General features: G+C 38.1%; 1 protein-coding gene across 1 annotated transcript in view; it reads left to right on the top strand.

The window, feature by feature from the left end:
* Window positions 1-16,576, top strand: part of pcxb (pyruvate carboxylase b) — a 249,787-nt gene that overhangs the window by 18,975 nt on the left and 214,236 nt on the right. Inside the window, exon 8 of the mRNA XM_081348433.1 lies at window positions 15,110-15,228. Within this exon, the coding sequence (XP_081204559.1) occupies window positions 15,110-15,228 (119 nt within the window). The remainder of the gene's footprint in view (window positions 1-15,109; window positions 15,229-16,576) is intronic.

Raw genomic sequence — 16,576 nt, 5'->3', positions numbered from 1 at the left:
AGGTTATAGGCCTGTGTTAGCCTCTGATTGTTTCAAATTAGAAAGCCATTTTTTGTCTTTACTGTTCTCAGATTACAAATTAAGTATTCTGTGCTTGTATTTTAGCATCTCTGGAGGTATACCAACACTTGGTTTGTATGTTTGACAAGTTTAATAGCCTACTGTGCTCCTACAGAGGTTAAACAGGTGTTTAAGGGCTTTATTGGATTGTCACATGATAGCTGATGTGAAAGGAAATAAAGGAAATACTTTTGATAGTGGCACCACTGGATAGAAAAAAAAGAGAAAAAAAAAAGAAATCTAGGAGACAGGTAAGAGTCTGTAAGCAGAGGTGAGACACAATTGAAAAAAATAAAATAAAATAGTAAACAGGTTTTGTTGCTGGTTCATAAGAACTATAGGCACATATGACAGCTTTGGAATGTGATAGATTGATATTTGTGAGCTCAGTTTCTTCCCTCTTTCAGGGGCGAATCTTGTTCTAACAATGTCCATGTTTTGGATTTTGGTTGTGCATGACCGACTATTACCATGCAGTTCTTTGTTTTGTACGTCTTTGCCTTTTCGGTTTTCCTGTGTTCTTGTTTATGTATAGTGACCAATCAAGCTGCCTTTTGATCCTAAAGCCTAAAGACTGCTTTAGCTTTCATCCTCACACCCTGGGAAATACAGAGAGACATAATTGTCCAATTGCAGTTATTGATTTCAATCATTAAAGGGATAGACCTCCCAAAAATGAATATTCTATTATCGTTTAGTCACCCTCATGTTGTTTCAACCCTGCATGACAGACTTTCTTCTGTAGAAAGATATTTTGAAGAATGATCAAACCACACTGGACCCCATTGACTTTTATTGTATATAAAACCAAAATTTTTCAAAATGTCTTCTCTGAGAATTTTAAGTAAGAGCAGCCAAAGACCACAGTTATTGTATTCTTAAAATGTCTAAATATTGGGTGATATATCAGTCTGCTGATAGTCCTGTGCCAGTTTTTATACACCTGTGCAGAGAGGTTTGTTGGTCCCACATCGCTTTGACGATTTCAGGAATTCCTGTTTCTGGATAGAATAATCCACTAAGACAAGGTTGAACTCATGACCCTGGATTTAGGTAGCGGCCCCATTATTTCAAAATCTCTATTGTTGGCAGTCTTAGTAGGTTTTTTTCACTCACAAAACCCCTGAAATCCCACAACTAATGCACTTGCCTTGCCAGTAGAATTGATCTGTAGAGCTCTGGTAAAGCTCTCTAGCTCCATTACAGTCTCTGTTTTGGATTGTAGCCCAACCAGCAGCTTTCTTTATTCTTCTGGCCTTCATGACATGAAATATAGGCCATTTATGATAATGTTGTACTAATTTGATAATAAATTACACTCGCCCTCTTGGTAGGTCTCCATTGCTGAGAGTTCTGGTTGAGCATGATTGTTTTGTTTTTTTTTTGTCTGTGGAAAAAGCTTTACTTCACATTCACTTTCTTATCTATACTGAGCCAGTAACAGCTGATGGAATTCAGGAGGGTCTGATCCTAATAGGAATAGCACGACATGCTGAGGTCCTCCTCAGTCTAAGCCGTTCATTAGCCCTCACCTGAGTAGCCTCGCAAGCTCTAGGACCTTGACAAGTTGGTCGGTGTCCTGGGGGTCTTGCAGGCTATAGACATGCTGTTTTTGACATGACTGAGAATGGAAGTCTGCCGCCTTTTCTGTCGGCTGGCAAAAGGAAAGACATGTATTAGGCCTAAATAATCCCTCCATTGTTACTCACCAGACTGGGATGTCAGTAGGGATCGACTAGCCAGAGGAAGCTCTGGATTTTTTCCCAAAGGACTGGCTGACAAATCCATATCTTTTATTTATTTATATATTTTATACACTGCCGTTCAAATGTTTGGAGTCAGTTAATTTTTTTAAATGTTTTTCAGAGAAGTTTCTTATGCTCACCAAGGCTGCATTTATTAGATCAAAAATTTTGTAAAAAGGAAATATTGTGAAATATTATTACAATTAAAATAACTGTTTACAATTTTAATATAATTTATAAAGTGATTTATTCGCTAAAGCTTAATTTTTTAGCAGCCATTACTCGGTGTGACATGATCCTTCAGAAAGAAGATTTGGTGCTCAAGATTTTTTATTATTATTATTATCAATGTTGAAAACAGCTGTGCTTGTTAATATATATTTTTTTGTGGAAACTGTGATTTTCTTTTTTAACCTGGATTCTTTGATAAATAAAAAGTTCATAAGATTTATTTATTGGAAATAAAAGTATTTTGTAATATATGCTTGTACTGTCACATTTGATCAATTTTAGCACCCCAGTTGAGTAAAAGCATTAATTTATTTTGAAAAAATCTTACTGACCTCAAACATTTGAAGGGTAGTATATAAATATGTACACCTTGCTAGTACTAAGTTCAGACCCTTTTTGCCTTCAGAACTGCATTAATTATTCATGACATAGATTCAACAAGGTGCTGAAAACATTCCTCAGAGATTTTGGTCCATATTGACTTGTACAGTATATGTATAGCATCACGCAGTTGCTGCAAATTTGATGCCTGCACATTCATGATGTGGTGGAATCTCCAGTTCCACCACATCCCAAATGTGCTCTATATTGGATTGAGATCTGGTTACTGTGGAGGCCATTTGAGTTTAGTGAACTCATTTTCATGTTCAAGAAACCAGTTTGAGATTATTTGAGCTTTGTGACATGGCATTTTATCCTGCTGGAAGATGGGTACACTGTGGTCATAAAGGGATGGACATGGTCAGCAACAATACTCGGGTAGGCTGCAGGGTTTAAGCGTTGCTCAATTGGAACTAAGGGGCCCAAAGTAAAATATCCCATACACTATTACACCCCCACCAACAGCCTGAACCGTTGATACAAGGCATGATGGATCCATGCTGCTTTCATGTTGTTTATGCCAAATTCGGACCCTATACCATCTGAATGTTGCAGCAGAAATCAAGACTCATCAGACCAGGCAACATCTTTCCAATCTTCTATTGTCCAGTTTCGGTGAGCCGTGTGAATTGTAGCCTCAGTTTCCTAAACTTAGCTGACAGGATGGCACCTGGTGTGATCTTTCGCTGCTGTAGCCCTTCTGCTTCAAGGTTCGACGTGCATTCAGAGATGCTCTTCTGCACACCTTGGTTGTAACGAGTGGTTATGCATAAACACATTGAGTTGCTGCCATGTGATTGGCTGATTAGATATTTGCATTAATTGCGTGTATTTATATATATATATAAATTTTAAAACATTAATAAAAAATACAATAGATAGAAAATAACTTCCACCTAATCAGACTGTACCATTTAACCACAATTGCGGGTTCTGACATTGGCATCAATGTATTAAAAAACAACAACAACGTAAAACTGTTGTCTTAGTACTGAAAATTAAGTATAATCATTACAGATTTGAACTCTGGTCCCCGTAATGTCATTGTAAGACTCTATTTTTTGGTAATGAGAGCTTCATCCTTTTAACTGTTTCCGTGTCTTAATTATGTCGCTGTCCGTGGTTCTGAAATGCATCATTTAAAACACTGTGTACATTTGTCTTGTGAGCTTTTGAGCAAGCAACAGTGCATAGTTAATTCTCAAGCATTCTGAGGGGACAGTTTACTTTGTTACTGAACTTTAACAAATTGCAGCAACAACAATTTAAAAAGATCATGTAGACTTAAAACTGTTCATTTTATAACCTGTAACTAAATTAAATGGGGCTAGACTGAAAAATCGAGTGAGGATATAGTAAAAAAGAAATGCGTCTTCTGGACAGGATGAAAGACGTGAATGAATAAACATCGGTAGGGGTGGAAACAGCAGTGAAGAGACAGTCAGTACTGTACTGTGAAGGACCTTCCCTTGGTTGCAAAATAAACACACATTGTGTGGCATCGCACGCACACAGGCCTGAGGCTCCCACTGTATACCATGTGGAGTTGTGCTCTGCTGTTGATGGCCAGAACTGTTGAATTGATTTATTACTTCTGGCTGCTGTTGTTGACATGGCTGAAATCTAAATGGCTACAGCCGGCTGGCAAAGTAAGCACTTTAAAGGGCACTGTAAGTCATTTGTCCTCGCTCTCAAACAGCTTTATTTTATTTTCAATAAAATTTCCATCTGACAGTCTTGTGGTCTGTGGTCAAAAAGATTGAATTCTGAGATTAAGCCAGTGGTATCAGAATCTCTTTGTGTTTGAAAGAAAAGGCCCATTGTCCCTTCCCTTTGCTTCCTTCACTCCGTAGATTCACACCTCTCTCTGCGTCCATCCAAACGCCCCGTGCTAAATAAAATGCTATGTGCACTTAACCTTTCATAAACAGCAGAAACTGAGGGATAAACAACAGAATAGCCGGCAGCTTGCTGTCATCAGCAGTTTGAATTTTTCAGTGTCTGTGCTGTTGGTTGATATCTCTCACTCTTTTTTGGTCTTTCGTTCAGGGTTTTTTTATGCAATGCATGTGATTCAAACATAAATTAGCACATTTTAAAGGAATGGGGAGTACAAAAGCTCTGTTGACAGATGCAGTTAACACACCACATGTGGCATACTGTGTAATTTAGACTTTGAATGAAGATTTGTTACTGCACATGAGCTATTTGCATACATTTGGCTTGAACATCCAGTTTAAAGCCCCGCTTATCTGATGCGTATGTATCTGAATTAGAGTCAGGGTGATCGCCGATTTTGTAAATGTGATCAAAAACATGTCCTCCCTTTCTTTCTCTCTTGATATCACTGTCTCTCTCCGCTCGCAGATTTGAAATGCAAATAGTTATTTGATGACAATGAATTTTGCAGCTTAAAGCTATTAACATGAGGTGATTGACTATAGCAAGCAAAATTCATGAATAAATCTTCAAGGAAGGATTACAGATAAAACCAGCTCATCAAATAACACAGAAGCCTGAGATAACCCGATTCTATCATTCTCTTCTCACATCTCACCTCTCTACTCCCTACAGAGAAATACAAACCATTCTTCACCATACTGCAGTCTTTCTCATTCTCTGCTTGCTCTTCCCTAAGGCTGTGTGGAGTGCTGCAAAGTGGGTGTTGCGCAAATGACTGCCAGATCTCACTAAAACAGACGGGCCGCTGGTGTTATAAACGCCGGTCTTTTGTAGGGACCCTGTCCTAAAGGCTCGGAGCGAGCAGATGACCTGCACTCAAACAAACACATGTAGGATAGGCTGTTAAAGGAGAAATTTTCATTTCCATTGCCAGTTAATCAATTTCCATTACGTTAAACGATGTGTGTCTTCTTTACTTAAGCATACATACTGTAAATATAAACCCACATGAATCTAGGGCAGACTTATTACACACTCATGTATGCTACATACAGTAGGCCTGCATGGCATAGATAACTGGAGTGCTTCTTACGTAAAGTTTCCTTGACCAAGAAATGCTTTTTTGCTCAAATTTGTAACTGGAATGGTTTTAAATGAGCACCGAATTCAAATGACCACTACACTTTTCTGACACTGTTTACCAAAGAGATATCTATATATGTATATAGATTCATCATTAGGGTCTGTATCTTTGGGCTGCTACACATATGCCATCCGCCATATTGAAACAGTATAAGTCGGTCCGTGAACATTCGAGAGCAAGTTGACTAAGCAACTGTAGTTAGACGCATGTATGAATATCTATCTGCAATAGACTTCACCAGATGATTTTGCTGAACTAACACAATACAACAAGCCGAAGGCATCAGTTGACACAGCATTGAAAAGTTACCGTAGTAAAGGTAAAAACATTAAAAGTACCACAGTAAAAACATGTAATATTGAGTTAATACAGTTAAAAACACAAACCAACACATTCTCACTCGTGAAATGTTATCCCATTTCTTTGGGAATTTATATCTCAGTGGTTTCACAACCAGAAGCTGAGCAATGTTGTGGCATCACTGATTCTTACTGTGAGTGACGGCACGCTGACCGTTCTAAGGTGCCGCACACTGACGTCTCTAGAGTGGTCGAATGTGGGATCTACGCATACATTTCTATGGTGGTTACTGCACTACTGAGTGAGCAGTGTAGTGCGATTCACGAATCATTGACTCTTATGAGCCAAATCTTTTTAGTGAATTAAAACATACAGTATAGTACGACCATCCGATTATGAATAAATGACTCTAATGAGCTAGTTCTTTTAAGTGCAAAGACATGCAGCGTGACAAGTGTAGTCTAATTTCCAACCGAATGACTATTATAAGCTGTTGTTGTGTTTAGTGAATCAAAATCCCTTATGAATCAGTCAGAGAGGTTACTAAATTGATGTAATTCACTTACAGAATCACAAGTTTCTTACGAATTTCATCTTTGTTTCAAAATGAAGCAATAACTGTTAATGTGTCTTGGTGCACTCAAGGCTTTTGTGAGACTTGTGCAGTTACTGACTGGTTGTTTGTGTGTAGTTACTGTAATTGTAGTGGTATAAAATTCAGTTTAATTCAATTGAAATCTGTATTGGAATTGGAATCTCAATTGGAAACAGACTGCTGAGGGTCAGAAATGCAATAGAATTATATTTCATTACGCAAACAGTTCTAAAAGAAACGTGTTGGAATAAAAGATAATTAACTTGAATAATGGTATTTCCAATGGAGTTGTAATGAAACAGAAGTATCGACAGATCTTAATGCATTACTGAAATGTTGGTTCTATTTTTCGATTGTTGATTAGATTTTGAGATGTGGCTATATTGCATAAAAAAAAAAAAGAAAAGGAGAAAGATCTGATAGCGATCTTGCGGGCGTGGGTTTAAGCGGACTAAATGATTGGTGATATCTGACATATGTTGAGATTTTCACATAAGATTTTTAATGAAGCATGTATGTATGAAATTGTTCACAATGTGACCAATAGCATGCATTTAGAAAATAGATTAATTTCATGCTGACTTTACCAGAATTCCTTGAAATAGAACCACATATACTTCTAAACATACATGTACACTAACCAACAAATAAATTGGCTTATTCACAGCTCACTGCATTTGTACTCTCATATTCTGTGTGTATCTATACATTTTCATGCTTGAAGGTGTGTACACTAAACACACTTAGCAACAAATACACTTCTATTCTCTAAGCTCTTAAACTCTTATAACACCTGATGTGAGCTGCATGCACAAAGTTCTCCGAAAAACGCGTGCACAAACTTTTATATCACTCTTTTTTTTTTTCTTCCCCCAAGCCATCTAATTGAGCTGTTCATGCAGGAGCTCATATTTAATGCATTTCACAGAGAGATGAGGAGAGACTGGCAGAAATAGTCTTCTGTAGAATGTCCTGCTGGTGTTAACAAGCTTCAGGACTGCACTTATCTGCTGGCTCTTATTTTATATTCTGACTGAGAACATCAATCTTAATTCCATCAGACTGCCAGCAGGGGAATTTTTTGAGGGATTTCGTTGATTTTGTCTGGAGTGTGTCTGGAAGGGGTGGTGTCATGCATTTTGTTTGTTTGTTTTTCAGTTTAGCTTGGATGCCTTGGATTATATTCGCTGAAGCTTTGGGGTCTTACTGAGTATTATGGGACATTTGCCATGGTGTTTATTGTTTTGTCTGTGGGCCAGTTTGATGGATTTAGCAAAACTTCAGACTCAAGTTTTTTTTTTTTTTTTACAAAGCAAATTAATTGGGAGGGGAAAAAACAAAGGATGGACATTGAAACTCAAAGTGGATGGAAAAGACAATCATACAGAGAAAGGCCATGTTTACACTTGGCATTCAAATGTGACCTATATCTTATGGTTGTCATTAGGGGTGTAAGAAAAAATCGATAAACATGAGTATCGCAATATTTTATTTTGCAATACTGTATCGATTTTCAAAAACGCAATATCGATTTTTTTTTTTTTTTTTTTTTACGTCCAAAAATATTCATGGTAAGACGGTGGTTCACGTTTATGTTGTTTAAAAGGCTCGCCGAACGGTGCGTGTCCACTTGCACGGAGCGAGCGGAGCAAGCGTTTTCAATTCATTCCTATGGAAGTCGAGCTTCACGCTCAGCAGTGTATTTTGGGATTGACAGCGGACCGGAGAAAGCGTTGAGAGCGACTGAGAGCGTCAAAAGGTTGGGCAGTTCTCGACTTTATGCAAATATCAAGCGAAAAACGCGGTCGGCAGTTTATGATGGATTTAGTGCGTAAATCATTTTGTTTACAAATTAGACGCTTTGCAGTTGTTTATAGGCTATGTTAAAGATTTTATTATGACCGCCGCTAGCGTAGCTAGCGAAAGTGGTCATATAGGGATTGTCAAAGTTTTTTTTTTTTTTTTTTTTCGTCACCTACTGAATTTTCCGTCAACGATACCAGGGACACCGAAGCACCGGGGAACATGAAATTTGGTGGGCATGTAGCCCCAATAGACTTTTACGGAATAATTTCGTTTGGTCCCCGGGGGCCACTCCCCCCCCCGAGCTGGGGCCCCCCAAACCCCAAAAATGCAGTTTTTCCTACATAACTACCTGAACCGTGGCACCGAGGATGACGAATTTTTTATGGTATGTTGGTCTTAAGGGCCCACATCAACCTAGCCCATAATCACTCATTTGTGATTTACGCCCCTCCCATAAAAAATGAAAATGCAATATTATTCTACTTTAATCGCCCCTATCTTCAGTGGAGATGTTCAGAACTGCACCATATTTCATGTGTATGATTAACTTGACATCCTCTGGGGGTATGCTAAGTTTCGTAGAATTTCATCCATGGGGGGGTATAAAATAAATTCATTTATGTGCACATTTAGTGACTGTACACTCATCGGCCTGTAGAGGGTGGTGTTGAGCGAAGGGTTGCTGGTTTAGGATGATACTGTCACACACACTGACATCCACACGCACAGACACACACCCATACACACACATACAAATCCACATGCACAGACACACACACACAAACACACACGCGCACACACATGTACGCACGCACACATACACGCACAGACACACACACAGACACACACATACACAAACACACACACAGACATGCACATACTACTACTTTTTTTAGGTATACATAAACACGCAATACAGCCAAATTGCTCCACGTCATTTATTTTTGTGGAAAGCCAGTGCAGGCCTGAGCGGCGGTCATATTTTGTACCGCCCTGCGGTACATCTAGTTTTAGATGTGTTTATTGTTATTATATTGGCTGGGTTTATAAAATTGAAAGGATCTTTGCTTGGTGCATTTGGAAACAAAGCTTGTCTATTTCTAAATGTAATCGCGTACATGATGATTATACTGTCTGTGTGTTGAAAAAAAAAAAAAACACACTCGTAACAGACACATCCCAAAGCGGAGACGTTACAGCGTTGCCAGCGGCACCGAGCGTAGTTTTGCCGCTGTAGTGGACGCGCACCGTGAAGCTGCGTTCACACCAAACGCGAATAGAGCGTCTGGCGCGAGTGATTTCAATGTTAAGTTAATGCAAAGACGCGTTTACGCGCGTCTGGAGGTCCTGTGGCGCGAATGAGGCGTTTAGCGCGGCAGACGCTAATTCGCCTCATTCGCGCGTCCAGTTCTTTTAAAATCTTTTATCACATAAAAACTTGATTTCAATAGGCCTATATGACACATTCATTTTGTTCACTTTCATTCATTTTCGTCCAGTTCACGTTGTTTTGTATTGTGACAGGGGCTATGTATTTTCTTTTATTATGGCCTACTTGAGAAATATAAACATTTGCTCACTAAGAACCTGTGAAGCACAATACCAAACTGGCAGTCTGATTTTCTGTGAACTGAATTGTTTACCTAAAGTAAACTTCTTTGACTTTTATGCACATCATGTCTTTTTTTAAATATTATTTTTTCTAAAATTATAGTCCTACTTTAAAAAAATCCCAATATATCGCCTTATGCACAGTATCGAAATATATTGCAATATATTGAATCGTGACCCATGTATCGTGATACGTATCGTATCGCCAGATTCTTGCCAATACACAGCCCTAGTTGTCATATGCGCTTTAAAAAGCATTCATAAAGATCAAGATATGTTTCAAGAAGGTTATGAGAAAAACTGGCTCCGATATCAACAAAAAATAAGGCATTTCAAGACAATGACATTAAATGTTCAACCTCGTTATTGCAAGGATTTGTTTGTTATTGCAAGGAAAGAAACCCTAGATTTTTTCTAAAAGACTTGCTATGCACCAGCTCCATTATACTAAATTTTAAATTAAAATTTTGCATGAGCAAAACAGATTAAATCAGTTAGCTGGATATAGAAGCTGCTTGATGGGAGTAAACGTGCTGTGTTCTGATTGGGTGATGATCAAATCGGCTTGATTTGATCATAAGTTTTGATGTTATTGCAAGTTGTAAACATGAAAATGTGGAAGATAAAGATGTAGAGCAAAGTATTGTGTTTAGCTTTAGATTTTTGAAGGTGAAGGGGTGAATGAAAGGTAACAAATAAGGAATGGAGAAAAAACGATGAGCCAGATCAATGATAATGAGATAACACGAAAAGAGCAATTTTTAGTTCCCGTTTTTTTTTTTTTTTTTTTGCATGACAACTGTTCACAAGCTTTAAAATTCCTAAAGAGTTGTGAAGTACAGCAAGGATTTACCCCTTCACTCATTCACTTACTCGCTGTCTCAACTTACTCCCAGACTCATTCACTTGCACATTGAATCACAACATTTATACTACTAAATAGCATAGAATAGTGCATAAGTATGCAAATTGGTATGCACTACTCGCTCACTGACTTGCTATTCACTCGCTTACTCACTCACACACACACACACACACACACACACACTCATTCAATCTTCCACTGACTCACTCGCTCACTGATTCATTCACTCCACTCGCTCAGTGACAATATCAATCTCTTGCTTAGTGACTCACTCATTTAGTGATTCATTCACAGACTCAATCGCTCGCTCACTCACCTGCAGACTCACTAGCATACTGACTCATTCGCTCACTGATTCACTCACTGACTCATTCGCTCACTGATTCACTCACTGACTCATTCCTTCACTCATTTTGCTCACTTACAGACTCATTCATTAATCACGGATTTGCTCTCTCACTGATTTATTCATTAACTGATTCACTCACTGAGTTGTTTGCTCACTCACGCACTCACAGATTCACTCGCATACTGACTCACTCACTCAACTCAACTGCTCACTTGGTCACTTATTCACTCACTCACTAATTCACTCACTGACTCATTTGCTCACTCACTCATTCACTCACAGACTAATTCACTCACTCACTCACTCACTCACTCACTCACTCACTCACTCACTCACTCACTCACTCACTCACTCACTCACTCACTCACTCACTCACTCACTCACTCACTCACTCACTCATACACTCCATCACTCACAGACTCATTCACCTATCCTGTGACTCAGTCACTCACAGACTGACTCATTCACTCAGTTCACTTTTGTAGCGAGCTTGTTTTTTATATAGCTTGGTTTGTTTGATTTCTGAATCATTATCAGTGTCTTAGGTCCAACCATATTTCGTTCCTTCCTCTTTGGTCTAATGCCGAATTAATTGAAGGAGGGGATGACCCCAGTGGTTTTCCCAATATTGCGCTTTTGCTCAATAAGCAAACAGAATGCTTGATATAGTGCATGAAAGGCCATGTTTGTATAAGTGCTTCTCTAATGTATTCTGAACAGACAATCTGCCATCTGCTTTATTGTCTGAAAAATCTATAAACAGTAAAGCGGATCCTCATAATAACAAGTTTTATTTGAACTTGTCTTGTTTATTATACTTTCATACACTCAGACTCAGTTAAATAGTTTCATTAGTTCATAACATACAGTGTTCTCTAGATGTCACTAAAGCAGCGAGTTGAGTCTGAGCACATCTGGAGCTCTGACATACTGCCGGTAATGATCGAACAATGATGTGTGCTAATAACCATAGTGATACTTCTCATGTATTCACATATGCTGGTGTCTATCCTTATCTTTGGGCCCGTTCACTGTCTTTCTCATCTGTGTATCTGGGTCATATCTGTAGGTGAATTGTCGCCATAGCAGCGGCTTGAGAGCTGATTATAATCATGCATGTCACCACAAACACGTCTGATCAAAAAGACACTGATTACGTCTCTCTCTCTCTCCATCCCCCTTACTCTTCTCTTCACCATCTGTCCTTTCTTCCAGCCTTTCCTTATGGTACTCTTGTTAAAACCTGCCTATTTGATGCTGCATCATAAAGGGAAGTGTATTGAATTCAGCTGAAAACAAATATTGTGCAGAAACGTCTAATTGCAGGGTAAAAGTAAGTAGCTTTAGTGAAAGGATTAGAAAGAGACAGGTTGGTCTGCAGGTCAAGGAGGTCTGTAGTATCTGCAGAAAGCTATCAGTAAGTCTTCCCATTCATCACTGTGACCTGACGGTATAAAGTAGGGTATATCATGGAAACTGAAATTGATACTTTTATTCAGCAAGGATCCATTAAATTTATAAAAATGACAGTAAACACATTATAATGTTACGGATTCCTATTCCAAATAAATGCTGTTCTTCTGAACTTTCTATTCATCAAAGAATCCTGAAAAAAATATTTCCGTTTCACGGTTACCAAAAAATATGAATGAGCACAACAGTTTTCAAGATTTAAAATAAGAAATGTTTTTTGAGCACCAAATCAGCATATTATAATAATTTCTGGAGGATAATTTTTTTTGCACACACACACACACACACACACACACACACACACACACACACACACACACACACACACACACACACACACACAAAAACTAATTTGTATATATTTTTTTAGGGGGCGGCCACTTTTTTTAGGCCACTGTTATGATTGGCTAACATCTTTGCAAAGGAAACAGCATCAACACTCAGTACATGTTTTGAAAACATTATCCATTAGGGGTGCAAAAATACATCGTAATATCATGATATAAAAATGTGACGATATGTATCGGTGATGTAAACAATATGATTTGCAATATGATTTGTATGACTCAAGTATGTCCATTTATATGATGTCAATTAATGTGTAAAATAGTATACATAATTTGATGTATTGTATAAATATACATGTCAGTTATAGTATATTTATTAAATTAATATTTCCATCATGCTACATAAAAACCCTTGAAAGTTCAGTTATGATTTTGTTTTATTTAAAAAAAATAATTTTGAATAAATCAATTCATCTCACATTAGTTTGTGTCAGAAGTCCAGCATCATTGAGTTGTTTTACATGTTCTCATAAGTTTCCATTTTGCCACATTGACAGTAGGCACATGTGTATCCACGTGAATCAGATCAATTCCTGCCTTCCGGTGAAATTTGTACGCAGTTACAGTTTCTGAAGAGACATTCAGGCTTGATAAATACTGTATCTGTGGGTGCAATTTAATATATAAGCATTAACATCAGCATGTATTTAGTGCATGAAGGAAGGCTCCATATTAAACATTCAACACCCTGTAAAACTAAAATGCTATTTTTTATTTACTTCATGAGGAAAGCCTTAAGGTTTTACCTCACGTTACAGAATTAATTTGTTCATTAATGTTTTTTTTAATTCATTGATTTATTCATGATTTTCTCATTAATTCATATGTTTGTCATTGATTCATTCATTTTTTTTCTCTCTCTCCCCTGTTATCAGTAGTGGTTTAGCTGACATCAGTTTGAACCCTTTTCACATGGTCATGTTAGTCTGTTAAGATTAAAAAGCATCAAATCCTGCTGGCACGATTGACATGGAGTGTTTAGGGATGCGGGAAGGAGGGATGAATGGAAAAGGGCGGGAGCTGAGTGAATTAATTTTTGTCAAATCAGCATCACAGTAGTTTGAGTCTGTTTGTGTAAAGCATCTAAAAGTATGGATTTATGTAGATGTAGTAAATACTGTAATATGTCAGAGTAAGTTTACAAATCTATGTTTGAAATTATATTTGTGTGTGTATACTTGTGTTTGTGTTGTTTGTGTGGGTGAGCGTCTGCTTTTGGCAAGCTCGTTGCAATGTGGGATTAGTAGGCAACGCTAAATTGTGGGGAGAAATTGGATCAGATTACAGTGAATTTTGGCACCGGATTATCTTCAATCCCTTAATTGTATCCAAGAAGCCTGAATGAGTTTTTTGGAAGACATTGAGAGAGAGAAGGCACTGAAAGTGAGAAGAGAGTTGCAAACTTTAGAAGAAGCAGGTTCTGCATCTCGTGTTTTTGTTTTGCATGTTAAATGTGAGACAGTTTTCATCTCACCTTGTATATATATCTCTATATCGCATATCACATTTTCTGCTCCATGGGTTGTGTTTTGGGCTGTGGTCCTGCTGATTTCGTGGCTTTTACCAGAAGCTTCTTTGCTTCCTTCCATTGGCACCATGCTGTTCAGCAGAATTAACCAATTGCCTCAGGGTTTTTTTCTTCAAGCTTGAGATATTTAAAAGAGGAAAGTTGGGGCTTTTTAAACTAAATCTCTGCTCATCATGTTGGGTTCAAACTGTCATTCCTCTGGGAGCTCAAGTAGAAGCCCCTGGGGATACAGGCACATGTAAATAAAGTTCTCAGACTTTAAAAATTTCCATACCAAAATCTCTGACAATGTTACCACTATTTCTAGTTTCTAACAGAAAGCATCTTTTGATTATTGCATGCTGTGGAGCTGATGTGTTGGGTCTTTGTGCGGTGTCTTAACTTTGCAACCTTTTTTACTGGATGCCTTCCAAAGCACAATGCAGCTTGAAGTAGAGCAAGGTTGGGCAACCATGGTCCTGGAAGGCAACTGTCCTGCAGAGTTTAACTCTATCCCCATTCAAACACCTAAAAAAAAATCGAACCTAAGTCTTGCGAATTACAGCCAGGTGTGTTTGATTATAGGGATGGATCTAAACTCTGCAGGACATCCTGAAGTTGCCCATCCCTGAACTAGATGCTTTCAGGGCCTCAACTAGAATCCACCTAATGTTTAGTAGAGCACACAAGAGAGGTCCAAAGCTGTTTTAATGAGGTTTAAGGTGGTCCCTATGTGCTCATATGCTATATGTATTTTCATGCTAACACAACAACTCTGCAACATTTTTCATAGGTGGGCTATGAGAATGCAGGGACAGTGGAGTTCCTGGTGGACAAACATGGAAAGCACTACTTCATCGAGGTGAACTCCCGCCTACAGGTGGAACATACGGTTACCGAGGAGATCACTGAGTGAGTGAAAAACTATACAATTGCATTTACAAGATGTAAATTGAGCTAGTTTCCAAAACGTTAACTTGGCATATGTTGAAAGTTAAATGAATAGCAAATCAAAACACATCATAGATATGTGTTTGCATGTAAATACTCCATTCGTTTCTCTGATTCTGTATGTCTGGAGGATATTACCTTTGCCATTATATTCTATCCAGATGCGTTCTTATTAAAGCAACTTCTAAGAAAGCACAAACATCATGTAGCCTACCCTGCAATTACTTAAAGAGTCAAACACTGAAGTGCAAATATACAAATTCTACAGTAATTACATTCACACACTGCAGTAGCACTCATAGCTCACTAGACAAACTAGCTGAAACCAGCTTCTGATAGCTAAATTTACATGGTTTCATGCTGGTCCAAGCTTCTCATGTATTGATTAACTGGACTGCCAGCTGGTTGACCTGCTTTCAACCTGGTGGTAGCACAGTGGTTTTCAACCAGTGGACCTCAGCAAATTTCAAGGGTCCTCAAGATAAAAAAATTAAAAAATATAAACAAATAAGCACAAAAAAACCAACAACAATAAAAATATAGATATATTTCTTATTTTTATTAATTATTGGATAATGGGAGTAGTATATTCAAATACAATTTAAAAAACAAATTAGGGCTGGGAGCTTTCAAATATTGTTGTGGAAAATGGGAAGCCTAGTCGAAAAGTCGAAATTTGACCATTTGGGTCAAACTGATTTGAATTGGTAGGTTACTTTGGACCAGCAACAAACCAGCTACCATGTCCCAGAAGCCATTTGGACCAGTTCAAGATGGTATGACCTGTTTTTTTTCACTGGCAAGTGAAATAAACAAATCTAGTAGTACTAGTACTACTGTATATATAGTAGAACTGGTGAAAAAAGTCTGAAAGTAAATGATGAGTTGACTGCTGTGATTGGTTATTTGTAGTATGTGCCCCATTAGTTCCAGGATTAGTGTGTTGGCCAGAATAATAACAGCGTGTGCGAACATGCGTGTGTATGCAAATTTGCCTTGATATTTTTGTGTGAGTGTGTTGGCAGTCTGTCAATGTATAGTGTCTAGAAAAAAAAGTGTTTTGTCTGTTGCCCCACCTTGAGAAGTTGGTCAAGGGGAGAAAGGGATGATAGGAAGATTGAATGAGAGAGAACATGTGTTAGGAACAGCATGTTTATGAGAGAGAGGAAGGAAAAGGAGAGAGGCGTTATAAATAGCTCTCACCTCCCCTGATAACCTGTGAGCTGCTCCATAATGACATAGAGATGAGCCTGATCTCATCACATACACACACACACACACACACACACACACACACACACACACACAC

The sequence above is a fragment of the Scardinius erythrophthalmus genome (genome assembly GCF_964197995.2).
Source record: "Scardinius erythrophthalmus genome assembly, chromosome: 2".
Lineage (NCBI taxonomy): Eukaryota > Metazoa > Chordata > Actinopteri > Cypriniformes > Leuciscidae > Scardinius > Scardinius erythrophthalmus.
Note: the sequence above shows the minus strand (reverse complement) of the source record. Positions and strands in the feature narration are given on the sequence as shown.